This window comes from Orbicella faveolata, unplaced genomic scaffold (genome assembly GCF_042242905.1).
Source record: "Orbicella faveolata isolate gen_17 unplaced genomic scaffold, um_ofav_v1 contig_2, whole genome shotgun sequence".
NCBI classification, from domain to species: domain Eukaryota; kingdom Metazoa; phylum Cnidaria; class Anthozoa; order Scleractinia; family Merulinidae; genus Orbicella; species Orbicella faveolata.
In genome coordinates, this window is record NW_028301547.1 from 28,002,501 (window position 1) to 28,018,764 (window position 16,264).

Consider the following 16,264-nt stretch of genomic DNA (forward strand, 5'->3'; position numbering starts at 1 on the left):
CCATGATGTAACTTAAGGGCTGCAGTTTTCTCATTTTCTAGCTGCCTATAGAACAGGGGTCCCATAGCAACCCCAGGGCAACTGGCCACAAGTTTGCCTATGACAACTGCCACTTCCCTGACGGTAGGTTGTGTTCGGGTCAAAAGATCTTTGCAAACATGCTTGATATTTTCTGCCTTGGCATGAGACAAAGTGACAGTCATGGTCACAGAATTTAAGACAAAAACTAGAAACTCTAGAACCTGTGATGGCTCTAAGATTGATTTGTCTGGGTGAACATAAAGGCCTAGAGTATCAAACAATTTAGTGGTGGCTTGAACATTATTCTCACATTCAGGCTTGGTGATACCCTGCAAATAGGAGTCATCAATATAGCCAACTGACTGAAAACCCTGTTTCCTGAGTGTGCTATAAGCAGGTTTGAGTAGCTTTGTAAATAATCGAGGGGCACAAGCTAAACCATTAGGTAAGCAAGTGAACTGGTAGAGCTGCCCTTGCCACTCAAATTTTAGATATTTTTGATGATCTTGGTGGATAGGTACTGACTAATATGCATCTTTGAGATCCACAGATGCCATGAAACAGTTTGGCCTGATCATGCTAATAACATGCTTTAATGACTCCATCTTAAAATGATGGTATGCCACAAATTTGTTCAACTTTTTCAAGTTGAGGATCATCCGATGAGTTCCATCTTTTTTAGGTCTCAAAAAGACAGTGGATAGGAATTCACCTTCCTCGTGTGAAGATTTTAAGAGAACACCTTTACGGACTAATTTTCCAATCTCAGCACTGATTGTCTCAGCTTCTTTGTTACTAAGTTGGTGCTGGCAAGGTGGCTGCCTCTGGTGAGGGAGCTGGGCAAAATCAATTTTGCATCCTTTGACCATATTTAAAATATGTGGGTCTGTTGTAAGTTTGCCCCAGTTTAACAAGTACCCTTTAATCCTTCCAGCTTTAAATATCCCAGGTTGGGATTTTAAATCCACTAATTTACAGTCTTTACTCACCGACACACTGTGGATTGCTACTGTTTTTGCTCCACCTTCTCCTGCCGTTTGCGGAATGGAGTGAGTGGCTTTTGCCAGTGTTGTCCCCGGTTGTTGGGGTGCGGTCGGTGAGTTTGGCCGTTTTTTGAAAAGTGAGATTTGCGTTGGTTGTTATCGTTGGCCTTGGTACCACTTTGTAGCTTTTGCCCAACCCTGTTGGTGGCACTTATGTCCTGTATTTGTTTTGGAAGGTCATTCCCAAACAACAAATCAGTAAAGGCAACATGTTCAGCGCAAATTTGCTGATACTGGTTGTTCAGATCAGGTCTGATCATGTCTTGTCGTCTCTGAATGAGCTCACAATTTGCATGGTCCAACAAGGCAATGACATCCAGTACGGTTCGAGCAACATTTTCATCTGACAATTTCAAGGTTGAAATTTCACGTTTCATACACTGATCTGCAAGTTTGACCAGTGGGATCGTTGCTTTCTGAATTACGTTTTGGAGTCTTTAGAGCTTCTGGTCTAGACTCCTCGTGCCTGATCTAATTTAAGACCAGACTTCAGGGTTGACTTATGTCCCTGTTACATTTTCGCAGTTCCCAGGTCTGCTGCAGTTTGAAAGTTTTTCTTTCAACTTATCATCCGACATCTTTGTCCGGATCATTGTATTTATTATCTTGGCAGGTTTTGGGTCCACATCACTTGAACATGCCTCATCAAGATCGTATTCAGCGGCAATGGACCCTAAAAAATCGCTTTGGGCAGTTTTCTCAGATTTCTCACTGTCCTTGCTCATTTCGCTACCCTTAGGAAAGAGCGAATCTATAGAGAGGTCAACGGACTCGTTGTCCGTGGCGCTCGCGCCTCGTGGGACTTTTCGAGCAGGGCTTTGATCGTCCTCCGAGTCGCTTGTAGATAAGCGATCGTCATGTGAACGCTTAGATGGATTGCCGGCGTTCGAGATAACCTCTGCAATGTCCGAAGACAATGACTTTGATATGTGTCGAAAGCCCTCAACCATGCTCTGGGAGATTGAGGCTTTAATGCTTTCAATGAAGTCGCTCGTCACCATGGACGTCGTCTTTGAAGAGCTGGGTTGAGAAGCTGTTTTCCTCTTCTCGCGAGAAACTTCAGCCTTCTTTTTTAATGGCTTGTCCTTTTCCCTCGATTCAGAGTTATGGTTGAGTTCAGGAGATTCCTCCACATGTTTGAGGGACCGTCGTCAACAGGCGACCTGCCCTCAGAATCTTTTCCCTCCATTACACAGCTTCGATTGCGAAGTAGCGTAGAAATTAGCGGTTAGCTTCCAAATAGCCGTACAAGCAGCGTTAATTCAGGTAATTATACCCGAAAATTAACCAAATAGAACAGCGCCGAGAGATTGCTCTCGCCTCAAAACGCTATAAAAGAAGATAAAATATTCTTGACTCGACTAACGTTTTGTCCTAGCAAACAAAGTCGCACATTGAAGGCAAGCTTGCTCGCGCAATCTCACGTGGCCGTAGTGACGTCGCAATGGCGAGGGAGAACCGGAGTCTCCGTTTGTAGGGTAAGGGTAGGGTAGGGTAACAGTTTACAAAAACCTTTCAAGTCATTACCCCTTACGTCGTTACACGTTTTCTGAAAACAATATGAAAACATGGTAAAGTAACAGAAGCGGATTAGAATCTTCAAGCGGTGGGTTTAGGTGGCGCCCTAGTTTCCTTTCTTCCATCACTAAGATTGAAGCAATCTCTTCACGTATAACGCAGTATATAAATGGAAAGAAGTCAAAAATCCGGAGTTGTGCATGTATATACCAGGGCTGGGCCCGTTTCTCGAAGGTTCCGAAAAGTTTTCGTACCTGCAAAGCCGTAGCAAAATCTCAAACCTTATCATTACAGAGCTGTTTTATTCACATATTCTTAATATGGCCAGAAGACCAGTGGACCAGTGGGTCTTCGTTTTAGACCGGTGGGTCTTCGTTTTAGACCGGTGGGTCTTCGTTTTAGACCGGTGGGTCTTCGTTTTAGACCAGTGGGTCTTCGTTTCAGACCAGTGGGTCTTCGTTTTAGACCACAGGGTCTTAGGTCTTCGGTCTTCGTTTTTGGGTCTTCGTTTTCGACACATCCCCCAGGTACTATCCCGTAACGCCATCCGAATCTCGAATGATTACGGATGTGTCGAAAACGAAGAACCAAAAACGAAGACCTGGAAAATCAAATTCTTGTAGCGCGTGGTGAATAAATTTGCGAGTCACGCACAGTGGACCTTTGCGCCTTTATATGATAAGTACAGTAAAGCAAAGTAATGAAGTCACCTCATCATAATTTGCTCATATGCATTTGAAAAACAGAATATTGGTGACGACAAATTATACTAAAATCGTCACTAAAACGTATATTTCTATACTGTTGGAATTTCATTGCGTTACACAATTTGACACGTTGCACCGACTGAGACAAAGCAACTGTCAAGTTTGCCCCACGCTCAGATGACATTTTAATTTATGCGCTACAAAAACGAACGCAATATAGCCTAGTGTACAGTCTTTCCTGAAGATAAAAAGGTTTTAGACCTGTGGGTCTTCGTTTTAGAGCAGTGGGTCTTCGTTTTAGACCGGTGGGTCTTCGTTTTAGACCACAGGGTCTTCGTTTTAGACCAGTGGGTCTTCGTTTTAGACCACAGGGTCTTCGTTTTAGACCAGTGGGTCTTCGTTTTAGACCAGTGGGCCTTCTTTTTAGACCGGTGGGTCTTCGTTTTAGACCACAGGGTCTTAGGTCTTCGGTCTTCGTTTTTGGGTCTTCGTTCTCGACACATCCAATGACATAAGATTCCAAATTGACAAATATCGCGTTATAAGTGATATAAGTCGCTCTCGATCGCTAACGAGCACGTGAAATATGTTTGTTATATCTTAAATCTGTACGGAAAACATATAGTTTTGATGTGATTATTACTTAATCTAAAACAGGAATAGAACAAGACATTTTGAAGTTGTTGCTTACAAACCTTTGGTCACTAGCGTTGTTGGTTCCTGTCGCAGAGGAAGGAACTGACAAAGATTCCATTAGTGAACGCGTTGTAGTGGGCCCTATAGCGCTTTTTCACGGCGAACAGGTTAGTTTTCCCAAAGAAGCAACTTTTGCATAAGAAAAGAACTCACTTCTCAAAGGACGGAAATTTCATTGTTTGAGAACATCGCCGCCTTGACGTCATGTGGAGGGTGTGAAAATGTTCTCTACAGGGCTGCTAATCTGTTCACAAACGTTCTTTTTGTTGTTTCGAGAGAGACTGCGTTTGCTTTAGTTGGAATCGTTGTGATTATAACTTCGCTTGCTATATCGGCCAACTAAAAGAAAATCGAAGGTCCGGGACAGATACAGAGATGCTGATTTACAATTTGAAAAATTATCTCTTGCACACTGTTCATGCTGGGTCGACAACGTTCCCGTATGCTAATTATCTTAAGGTTTTCTTGTAAAATTCAATGAAGTTAATATTGTTTTCTGTATACAAGGCGTTAAATCACTAGGCTAACTCAATACCAAAACGTTTTGTGTGATTTTGAAGGATAATACGTTCATTAAGAGTTATATTTTAACTGCCAATATATTGTAAGGTGTTGAATAATGAAAAGATGACAGCGTCTTGCAAAGGACGTCCGGCTGGTTTACCTGCAATCAGGTGTTCTTGCAAAAAAAAAATTGTAATAATAGTAATTAAATGAATAAATAAAACGCCTGGTCTCTGTTTGGTGCCTTTATCTCGACACCGGACCTTTTGCACTTGCTGATCCAAGCAGAGTGTCAAGCGTGCGTGTGAACCTAGCTAGCAACTGCCTAGCTCATCACCAGACTCCCCTGGTCGTATCTCAGCGGGTCATAACATTCCACCTGTAAGCGAAAGGGTCAGACTTTTTTCTTTGTCCCACCTAATGCTCGGGTCAACTGAATTACAGGCATTTCTCAAGATGGGCTCCTTGTTTCCCAAGAACGAGAGAACGTCATAGCATTGTTAAGACGTCTCAGAAATTTCCAGACATTATTGTCTCTTTGATAGCATGGTTGGACCTTAAATCATTCAATATATTGTCTTTGAAACCAGTCCCAAGTGATCGACAAAGGCTCTTTTTGTGTCTACAAGACCTGCTTTAGAATCATACCATACTGCAGGAAACTGGTGCTACGTCAACAAAACAGTGCCACTATATAATTAATGTATCATTCTTCTCTAATTGCTAATTGCTTTTCAACCGCCTTGGGTTATAATTTTACACCATCATTGTAGTCTCGTCTATTATTTTAGACAAAACCAAATCGATTGTAAAATAGCACGGCCATGGCAGTGGCGTAGCTAGGGGGGTCTTGGGGTGTCAGTGACCCCCCCCCCCACCTTTGTAAGCAAACAACCTACAACAGGTAGCGAAAACGACATGACAATCTGGCGAGTACTCTCACTTTGACACAGTGTGACCCCCCCGCACCCCCCCTTGAAAAATCCTGGCTACACCCCTGCACGGCTAAAGGAGAAAATATTGTCTAATGAGCTATTTTTCAGCTAACAGAACCAGTCTTTCTCATGGACAGGATGGGATTTAGAGCCAGGGATATGAAAGATATATCCCTAGCACTGAGGAGTCCTGTCAGAGGATTAAGAATACATAGGCCAATGATTAGTACTTTGCTTTTTTGCCGTAGTGCCAGCTTTTGCAATCAATTGGGTTTCAGCTTACCAACTTCAACTTCAATTGTATTTTTTTTTTGCACTTCTTAAAAGTGACCAGTGGGGTGGTGCATTTGTCATCTAGCAACAAGCAAGTGAAGTGAAGTATCTTTGAAGTGTAGCGGTTATAGCAGTAGGGCGATTTTCCCATTTTCTCTTCGGGTTAAGTACGGATAAATTCAATCCCTTACTGTAATAATGTAAGGAGATGCAAACTGTATTAGGGAATATCAGAATTGGCATCTCTTTCATAAAATAACTCGAATTAACGCACTGAAGGGGCTAATAGTTCTAATAAGAGAGATGACGCGAATCAGTGAATCACGGGGTACAAACTTTCCCCTAACATTGAAGTAAATACATGAATGTTTGTAGGTACATATCGTCCTGTTTTTCTTAAGCCCTGTACCCCCATTAGTGCGGTACATTCTCCGCTTTTCCTTTGATCTAAGATCATGGAACGAGAGGCAAAAAAAGCCAGCGGGAAAATTTGTATCTTGCCCACCAACCCTAAAATCATACGCGCAGTCCGGTTGCTCTCTTCCCTTCAGTTTCTCACTCCGACAATCTTTTGCAGCCAAGTTTAAAGAAGTGGGAACTGATCCTACTAGTCGTACCTAAGGATGGTGACACTATATGATTCAGGTTGGGCTCAGTCAATAGAAGGGTACACATCACATAATGTAAAAATATGTGTTAAAATCTCTTCCTTGGTATTTAACAGTATTTTACTTTCCCCCTTCAAAAAGAAAAACACAAAAATGAAAAAAAAAAAAAAAAAAAAAGACTGAGACAAGTGCCTCTGTTTGCCTGCAGCTGATAGACTGTTCACAGCTCTTTATTTTTCAACGCAGTCTATCTTGGCAATGGTTCATAAACCATGATAGCTAGGCTAAGCTAATGAAAAAACACGGTCAGGTCTGAAATTGTGCGCTGGCGTCCAGTTCTCTCGCGAAGGCGCCCGTTCAACGACCGAATGAAAATACGAGAAAATAGAGGGCTGTTAACAGTCTACGGCCTTGAGGGCCTTTGTGATCGATCTGTTCGATAGTTTTTCAGATTGTATTGTCGAGATCGTCCCGATCACATGGGATATCTTTAGTTTGTAGTATGCAGATCGTACAAGATAGTAAACTGTTTCATTCCTGGAAACCAAGGAAAGAATAAATCGTGAACAAATCCAAGGCAGATACAGCCATAGATTGCACGCATATGCTCCTGTTGCACGTCATAGCATGAAGTTGTGTCTCATTGTTTCAAAAGCACCTGCTCCAACCTCGTTCTCCTCGACAATTTGAAAATTGTCGAGGAGAAGACCCTGGGGACGAGGTTGACACCTACTCTGGTATAACTGGCCAGCGGCAGCTCACGACACAGTAGGTATTTTTAGAAGCATCGTTGAAGTTTGTTGCGGAAAGAAAGATTCATGACTTTACAGATAACCACCGTTTTTGGATTAGTTTTTCTCTGAACTAAACTGGGAAGGATAGAAAGGAGACGCCCTTGAATAGTTTCTTTGAAGGATTCGGACCTTTCTTCTTCCATGTTAGCCAATTCGTCTGTGTTGCCAAGTTTGCCAAACACAACTTTGCCACCTCGAACAGAAATTACACCCGGATTAGTGGGAAATGAACGGATTTTCTTCCAAACTGCCACTGCTCGTGGGATATCTGGGATCTTTGTGTGGTTATCTTTGATTATAACATGCCATCAGGTGAGTAACTGTGCAAGGTTTAGTCTGAACGACGAATGTGCTTTTTCAAAACGAAACTGTACAACTTAGTCGTGTACATTTTAAGCTGTCAACAAGGATGTGCTATTATTTGACGTTCTTTTAGAGAAGTTTTGTGGAGTTTTCATCTCTATACGTGAAAACCTTTAATTGCCATATTCTCGGACATATATTGCTGGACATCCAGCCATTTTTCTTTCAAGAATCAAAAGTGTTTTGACGATCAGTAAATGTTCTTCGAGTGTGATACCAGGCATGAATCGGAACGTATGAATTTTCCTGTCTCTTCTTAATATGACGTGACTTTCACGAGGGAGCTCTCTTGTTTTACGGTCATTAAATTGGTTTCTGCAGTAATACGAGTTTTACTTGCTGGTAAAACATTTTTGGGATCTTGTATTAAATAGAAATCATCTCAAAGATGGCTCCTATGGCTATGAGATGCATTTTGTAGGGCACTTTAAGAACATGCACACGTAAGTTTTCTGGAGAGTCAAAAAGCTGACAAAGAGAGTTACCAATGATAAAATTTGCTATCAGTGTGATATTAGTTACCCATCAGAGAATCAGTGCTAGTATGAATTGTTGCTTTTAAACTTGAATTAGGCCACTACATTATGAGTGTATGTCTCTCCAGCAAATATAAGAGTCGATTTGCACTTGTACTTCCACATCCTACCACCCCCTCTCCCCCTTCCCCCCAAAAATATAACTTGTCATATTTTGACATGGAAGAAGGTTGGGCCATAAATACAAAAATTATGTAACAAAAGATTAGCAGAGAGTGGGAACATTTATCTGGTGCACAAGATCCAATTTCCATTTACAGGAGTCACTTTGGAGTTCCAGGGACATATATTTCCCCTGAGAAAATTTCACATTGGGATTTCTGTCAGAATTTAAATCAAAAAGATGAGAACTGACTTGCATTGAACCCCTATTAAGTGGCCACCCCGCGGGAAATGGAAGGTGCCCGGCTAATAATGAATATTTTCTTACCATCAAGTTAACTGCTTAGTGAATATGGAATCACTTATATAAATGCTTGTTTGAATGTTTTTATGAGGTGTCCCTTTCTAATTCAGATACTAACCTGTTATTCCAAAAAAAGATAACCAACAATTTTGGGTGGCTGCTTAGTAGTGATAACAACAATAGCATAACCGTCATCAGAACAACCAAAAGGATAGAGGTGGCTGGTTAATAGGGGTTTTATTTATAGTATTTTACTGACAATAATTTTGGGGCTTTGATAACTGGCTGTTTAATAAGGGGTGGTCACTTATTGGTGACTGTAATTATCGACACTGTTAAAGGCAGAAACTGGTCTGGATTTGTGCCCCGCTGATAAAGTTAGAATTGATGTTTCTTTCATATTATTCAGGATTATAAACGATGTAGGTTTTTGCAAGCTTTTGTTTCTTCCATTTCCAGTATAAATTTAAATTGAAACTATTTCTTGTTCCAGTTGTCTTAATGTTATATTATTTTCTCGAGTTAGTTTCCAGTGATCACTTTGTATAGAAATATTATTAATGATGTTTTAAGTGTTGTTATGTCACTTGCAGATTTATCAACACTTGAAATATTACACAAACCCAAGTGAACAGCGATGGATTGTAAGGATCCTTTTCATTGTTCCTATCTATGCATTTGATTCCTGGCTGAGCTTGCTGTTCTTTGAACAATCATATTATGTGTACTTTGACAGCATCCGGGATTGTTATGAAGGTATGTTTGATAATTAACAATATTAGTCTACAATTCCAAGTTTTCTATGGGCTAATAGTCAACAAGGCATGGCCGAGTTGATCAGGAATATTGCTCATAGAAAACAAGGGAGAGTAGACGTATTGTTCAGTAGACACTAAAGGATTATACCACAACACTTGCAATTTTGTGTATTTTTAATAAAAGAAATTAGAATAATTTCAGTTTCAAGAGCAGCATGTGCAATCCTTGTCTATCAGCGAATAGAATATAATGAGAGAACCCATCAGATTTACAGATTTCCAATAGAACACAGCTGAGTGGCTATTTAACAGTTATTATTCCATGAGCACAGGTTGGATATGAAATGACAGATAGCCAACGAGGTGCATAGCGTCGAGTTGTCTATACTCACCTCATATCCAACGTGCGCCTGTGGAGTGGAATAATTGTTTCATTAAAAACGATACCAAAACATAGAAAACTAAACTAAAATAAAACTTAAAACGCACCAAGAAATTACGCATATGCTTGCCATTTGGCATATTTGTAGGGCATGGAATAATGGCTCATAACTTATGATGGCTAAGCCAATGAAAACTCTCGAATTGCATTATTCAATGATCATGTTTTTAATAATTATAATGGCTATTTAAACCTTTGATAACACATCAAATTATTAAATAAATAGTTGTGGGTAGTACAGTTTATGTGCCTGGACTTTGTGTTGTGGTTTTGAGCTCTTTTCTCTTGCTTTGCTTTTCTATCTGGTCCGAGCATGAATTTTAATTTCAGTTAACTTGTAAATTTTCAGTGAGTTCAGTTCAGTTTATAATTTCAGTACATGGACATCGGATTTGACTTTGTCCAAATTATCTAAAACTTGATGACGAAATTGCAGTGATCAATTCTCGTAAACAACAGAATGTGAAACCTGGATAGACTTAAATCTAAATTTGCATTAGTCAGCTTTTGAATAACTTGGCTTAGGAGTAATTTAACTTTAACTTAAACTTTAACTTTATTGAATTCATTGCATACTCATACATAGGAAATCAAAGTGATAAAATGATAAAATAATGATAATAAAAAAATAAGTCATAGGCATCAGCAACTGGAGCAGAAAACAGGACAATGTCCCAATTGATATTCAGAACATATTTAAAATAGTAACAAAATGGTAATAATAGTTATAATCATAGTAGTAGTAGTAGTAGTAAAATAGTAATAGTCATCATATAATATTAAAGTTGAATAAATTGAATGAGTACTCTTGAGTTGGTTTAATTGAATGGTTACTCTTGAGAAAATGGTAACCATCCGAATCACATTTAAGGAGGTGGGGGGAGGGTTGCTATTAGTTTATAAAGTTAATTCATAGCTTTAGTAAACCCTTCTCCACTGTCAGTGATTTACGCATTCTCCATAATTTTCTACTTTACATGGAACATTTTCATTAGAACTCTGCCCAAGATTCCTTCTTATTGCCTTCTCTTGGTTGACTTTTAAATGTTTTTTTTTTCAAGGTTATTTTTTTTGTCTAGCCTATGTATAATTTTGAAATCATGGTTCTTTTTTCAGCATTTGTCATTTACAACTTTTTGAGTTTGTGTTATGAATATTTGGGTGGTGAGATGTCAATCTTGAGTGAAATAAGAGGAAAGCCAATCAAGTAAGTCTTGCACAAGAACTCTAAAAATATTTCTGCAGTTATTATTTAGAGAACACTCTTTTAACGAGAAGGTATGGTATATCATAGCTACAACCATGGACTCTACCATGGGAGAATTACCCTCTCTCATGCATCCATTATGTTGTGTTCTGACATAACACCTCTCTTCACCCAGGGGTATAAATGGGTCTTGGCAAATTGTTAGGTGGTAGCCAGTCAAAACTCCCTGTAATTTACTCCTAGTTGCCTACCTTGAGGCTTGAAGTCAGAGTTTACCCTTGGCTATCTTTATCAAACCTACACAGTCAAGCATGATTAAATATTTTAACCTGATATTTATTATGACATCCACACACACTTCCTCCTGCTACAGTATTTGATTTTGAACCTGATGAGTAATCTTACTAATCAGTTATTGTTATATTTCAGAGCCAGCTGGTTATGGTGTACATGTTGTCTGACGGGATGTCAATACACAATAGTTTTCCTTAGATTCTGTAAACAGGTGAATTTTTAATTCTAGTTACAAACTTGAAGACATTGAAAATACATGTACTATTGAGTTTGATGCACCTATTGCAGATGGACCAGTGGAAACACATATTGAACCCTTCCTTCCCACAGGCAAAGAAGTTAAATATTCAATATTGTTGTATAGCAGGATTTCCCCCCAACAACGTGTACTTTTATTGACTGCTTATAGGTCACATGAAATTTAACAATAAAACTGTTCCCCCACTTGCTCTGCCGGCTAATTTGGCGTTTACATTCTGATTGGCTAAACTAGCTTTCTGGGAATGGATGTCATATTTCAGTGAAATTACATTTCAAGAGGTTGAGGGAAAAATCATTCATTCAAAATCATTCTTGCCACATATGTCAAATATTTTTATTGTGACTGAACAAATTATTTCCATCTAGGCCACACTTCAATACTGTGTTATAAAACCCATCATGGCAGTGATCACACTTATTCTTCAGCCACTCGGATACTACTCAGATGGAGACTGGAGGTAATCATTCAGTCATGTGACTGTTAATTATCAAGTTTAGGGCACAGTGAATTAATATACCCAACCCTGGAGAGAAGGACCTGGGTACTAATTTTTGCAAAGTTGTCTGCTGCTCCATTACTTAATAATAACAATAAAAATTTCTATAGTGCCAATTCACAGAGGTCCAATGGTGCTTTACAAAATTCTATATAAATATTAAACTAGAGATTATAACAGTTGAAGAACAGCACAGAGACTTAACTTAAAAATGCTTGTTTTAAAAAGCCAAGCAGTTTGCTTTTAAATATGTTTGTGGAAGGCTAGTTTTTCACATCATCTGGAAGTGTATTCAACACTACTTGGGCCGCCAGCACTGGAGGCGGAACGTGGCCCCAGTGAATGTATTTCAAACCTCCTTAACACCAAAGTAATCCCCTTTTTATAACGGAAAATGAAAACTGGATCTCGGCAAGTTCATCAAGCAAATTTGAGTCAAAGGTTGCCAGGTGAACATTGTACCGCAGCGTTGCAGAGTTCCCGTCAATATTACATCTGGTTAGACTGTTCAAAATAATGTTTCTGGAGGAAGGGTTAAGCACTTAAACACTGATTAACTACAAAAGGGGATATCTATATAAGACAGAGGTCTAAATAGCCAAGCCTCTTTGTAACACAGAAGCATCATAGCAAAGAGGATACTTTTTCCTTTTATTTCAGAGCGGACCGCGGTTATTTGTACATTACAATAGTGTACAACATTACAGTATCCTTGGCACTGTACGCTCTGTTTCTGTTTTATCAAGCTACAAGAGATCTACTTAGCCCTTACTATCCAGTGTTAAAGTTTTTCACCATCAAGTCTGTTATTTTCCTGTCTTTTTGGCAAGGTAGGAATAACTTATCTGCATTCGAAGTAAAATAAGAGTTACTTTTGACTTGGGGGCTTTTTTTTAATGATTGTCGTTGAACCAAAACTAAGATAACTGCATGGTACCAATCACGACAAACGAAAATAATACAAGGAACCATTAAAACTCGAAACGAAAAGTGCCATCCGAACCAAGCACGGAAAACCTGCAGTCACAATGTCTCTGATTGGTTGGAAAAAAAAAACACCACCACTCCAGGTTTGTTCTGATTGGTCAAAGTATGTTGCACGGGTTTCACGAGTGGCTGGGAAAGTACTTTATTGGTAAACTTCAACCAAATCAACCGTTTCAACCAATTTATGCCCGTTAAAAACTTTGAAACAATCAAACCGACCGAAAACTTGTTTTTTTTTTTTCTCGAAAAGAACACGGAAAAATAGAACAACCAACTGCATATTGTTGATGCCAAATGGACATGGTATTAAATTTGGTTTATGTGATAGTGGTTTACAGAATACTGTATTAAAACAGCCAAACCATAAGTTTATATGTCACCTCAAAGTATTTTTCGTTCCTTTTCCTTCAGGTGTCCTGCTAGCTGTGTTAGAAAAGGCGGGTGCTATCCGCACTTACCACAATATATCTGCTGGAACAATAGCTGCCGGCTATCAGAATTTCGTGGTGTGCATAGAAATGTTCCTGGCCGCCATCGCTCTCAGGTTTGCCTTCCCTTACTCTATTTACCGCCATCAGAGAAAACTTGACGAGCGGGGGCAAGGAATCGCCTTGAAAAGCATCTCGAGAAATCTCCGGCAGACAATTAACCCAAAAGACATTGTGGACGATGCAATACACAACTTCTCCAGGTCTTATCAGCATTACGCTAACGCACAGAACTTGAAAAGTTTCAACGAGGAGAGTGCTATGCACGGGAATTCGGTGACATCTTATCGGAGCACTGTGGTGGATAACTTGGACTCCATCAGGCCAGGCATGCAGGTTACTGTTCTTGATGGGCATGGATACAAGTATGATAATGAGAATTCTACACTGCTAGATTCTGACGAGGATTTTTAATTTCTATGATACGTTCTGGCGAGTGAACAAAGTAGAACCGTACATCACTCTAAAGAGGATGTACGATCGGAGGGTCGCGAAGGGGTTATGCGTGATTTGGGAATGTGCGTGTTATACGTGACGTGAGAATGCGTGAAAAATCAATGCGTTAAACGGGATCACGATGCCCCTTTTCTACCCTTGTATATAGTTGTATTAATTTAAGCCTAGCAGTTCAATATGAAAAATACCCTCTCTGCCAAAGCAGTCACAAAAAACTTAAACCTTAAGTACGCAGTAAACCAACTGAATGAGAACGTGAAAAATACACGTGACCGATGCCAAGCGCGGGAAACTACGCGTAACCAAGCCGCGAGTGGGTTGGTTTTGCATCTGATTGGCTGAGTAACTGACGCGAATTTTTTTAAAACCAGTCACAAGAGCGTATTAAAAACCGCTATATTATAGGCGAGCGTTACTTAAGATATTAACATCCAGTTTCTCTTTACTATTTCATGGTATATTTCAAAAGATAAGTCTTGAGAATAAACGAGTTGATCAAGTCTGATCTAAAACAAGTTTCTTCCCAGAAGAATAAGGAAATGTTTCTAGCTGTTCCTGTTCAGTTACGTATTTATATCCAAGGAAATATGCTCACAGGTTTTACTCATAAAGTATTAAAACTCATGTAAATAGCATAAGATTGTGATTACAAGTATTTATCGTTACGAGCGGTTAACTCCCAGCTCATTAAGTGTAAAAAATTTTGACCAAAATCTCAAATGTAGCTTGAAGTATCTGAACGAAAAGTGACACTCAAGACACATGAAACTTTACTAGTGTTGTCAACGTTTTTAATTTCGTTTTTCTCCGAAAATCTTTTTCCTAAAAGTATTAAAAAATCTAAACTGTATTCTTATGAGTGTTTCAGTTTGTATTTAGGCTGTATGAGGCGTTTTTAGAATATATTCGATATGTGGTTGCACAGAAATGTAGTTACTACGGAGTACAAGTTTCCAAAAAGAAAAAAACGTGTTACATTTTCAAAAATGTTTCCTTGAAAATACTTTTTTTCTATCTCAGGCGAACCCTCGAAATGTCGGCTTTTATCGCCAAAGATGATTATTTACCTTATCAACTAAGTTGTAAGAACTTTGAAAGTGATTTTTAAGACGTGCTTTTCTTTGTGTACGTAATTTTCGTTGCATTGCACTTGAATTATAAATTTTAATTTTAGGCAAGAATTTATTTATTCGTACGCATGAGATTCTTTTCATTTTATGGCTGTATTTTTTTTGTAAGAGTGAGTGTAAATATTGTCAGTAATTATTACCTTCATCATGCTAATAAAGGTCAAGTGCTATTGTATTTGTGTGCGTGCACTCATTTTCAGCCTTTTACAACAAGCGTTGTTGGCTTTTCCTTGCTCTTTCTCAATCTCATTAATAATTCATCAAAGTTTAAACAAAGGAAATCATGACCGTGGTGGTGTTTGGATGTCGGATCCTAATTTGCATAGATGTTTTCGATTTATTTCTTTGTCTTTTCCTGAGTTTTATTTTCGAGTGAAAAGATATATCAAACACTGTCTTAGTGTTTGACCACATTTTCCAACACCTCGAAGTTCGTTAAAAATACTCCACTGCGCGTCGTATTTTCAACTCTCTTCTCTTCTCGGTGTTTTGAAATGTGGTCAAACACGGTCTTTCGTGTTTGTTTTATTACGACACACAGTCTTCTTCGGAAAAAAAAATCGCCGCGTGATAAAGTCGAACGACCCATTAAAATAATGAAACGCTCTAACTATGGAATTTGTTTCATGTACCAAATTGAACTTGTGTTGTTTAGTGGTGATGTAGAAGAAGATGGACATCTTATTGCACTTCATCCTTTCTTTATTCAGTGAAAACTGATAACGAGTCTTTTCCACAATACCTGTATCACAAATTTTGCGACACTTCTTCTTGTTACTCGCGTGGAACAAAAATCTCCCCGTGTAATACATGTGATTACAAAAAGCGAGTCTAGGGCAGCAGTGGGGAAATGTTTTCGTAAAACGTTTGAGTCTTCGTTTAGTTTTAGCACGATATAGGGGAATGGCCTTCATTATGGTTTTAGCACAAACACTCCGTTAGTTGAGAAGTGATTGACGTTAGCTGTTGTGATCGTTATGTGCCGTTTTGTTGCTTGGCAACAATTCCGCTGAAAACCGTGGGCTCAGTCCATCCCGAACTCCATTGCAAGTAAAAACACGCGCTTTGAAAAAAGCGCGCGAAATGTTTGGGGAAAAGACATTCTTAAAATTAGTTTGACCCTGGTTAACATGCGTTTTTCTTTTCAAGGCGGAAAAAAGAACGCCTGATCGCATGGTCCGAGCTTAACATACCGGCCAGCGCCTATCAGAGTTTTCTTCCTTTTGATGTAGCATTAATAGGGCGTCGCTCAATAAAAAGACATTTGAAAAAAAAATTACAAATCTTAACAGCTCTTAATTTTATTGAAAAGCGATGGTAATAAGGATCAAAACTCAGTT

At 39.1% G+C, this 16,264-nt stretch overlaps 3 protein-coding genes and 1 pseudogene across 3 annotated transcripts in view; 1 reads left to right on the plus strand and 3 right to left on the minus strand.

The window, feature by feature from the left end:
• The window catches only part of LOC149112694 (uncharacterized), a 2,942-nt pseudogene extending 1,943 nt beyond the window's left edge, over positions 1–999 (minus strand).
• Positions 1–2,065, minus strand: part of LOC149112695 (uncharacterized) — a 2,863-nt gene extending 798 nt beyond the window's left edge. The window contains exon 1 of the mRNA XM_089290614.1: positions 1,011–2,065. Coding sequence (XP_089146740.1) covers positions 1,565–2,065 — 501 coding nt within the window. The 3' untranslated portion in view covers positions 1,011–1,564. The remainder of the gene's footprint in view (positions 1–1,010) is intronic.
• Positions 1–4,218, minus strand: part of LOC110063540 (uncharacterized) — an 11,953-nt gene extending 7,735 nt beyond the window's left edge. Inside the window, exon 1 of the mRNA XM_020770542.2 lies at positions 3,985–4,218. The gene's annotated coding sequence lies outside the window, so the exon portion shown is untranslated. The remainder of the gene's footprint in view (positions 1–3,984) is intronic.
• A 2,780-nt stretch (positions 4,219–6,998) lies between these two features.
• On the plus strand, positions 6,999–15,099 carry LOC110063521 (transmembrane protein 184B-like). The gene is made up of 7 exons (XM_020770519.2): positions 6,999–7,411; positions 8,998–9,160; positions 10,721–10,811; positions 11,241–11,316; positions 11,733–11,824; positions 12,524–12,693; positions 13,262–15,099. Exons 1-7 carry the CDS (start codon positions 7,241–7,243, stop codon positions 13,750–13,752), a joined length of 1,254 nt encoding a protein of 417 aa, XP_020626178.1. The 5' UTR covers positions 6,999–7,240; the 3' UTR covers positions 13,753–15,099.
• The last annotated feature ends 1,165 nt before the right edge of the window (positions 15,100–16,264 follow it).

Excerpts from the sequence above, each read along its gene's own strand:
- LOC110063521 (XM_020770519.2), top strand. The coding sequence starts at position 7,241 with ATGTTAGCCAATTCGTCTGTGTTGCCAAGTTTGCCAAACACAACTTTG. Across the intron at positions 7,412-8,997 it reads TGATTATAACATGCCATCAG|ATTTATCAACACTTGAAATA; the intron begins GTGAGTAACTGT and ends TGTCACTTGCAG. Across the intron at positions 10,812-11,240 it reads ATAAGAGGAAAGCCAATCAA|AGCCAGCTGGTTATGGTGTA; the intron begins GTAAGTCTTGCA and ends GTTATATTTCAG.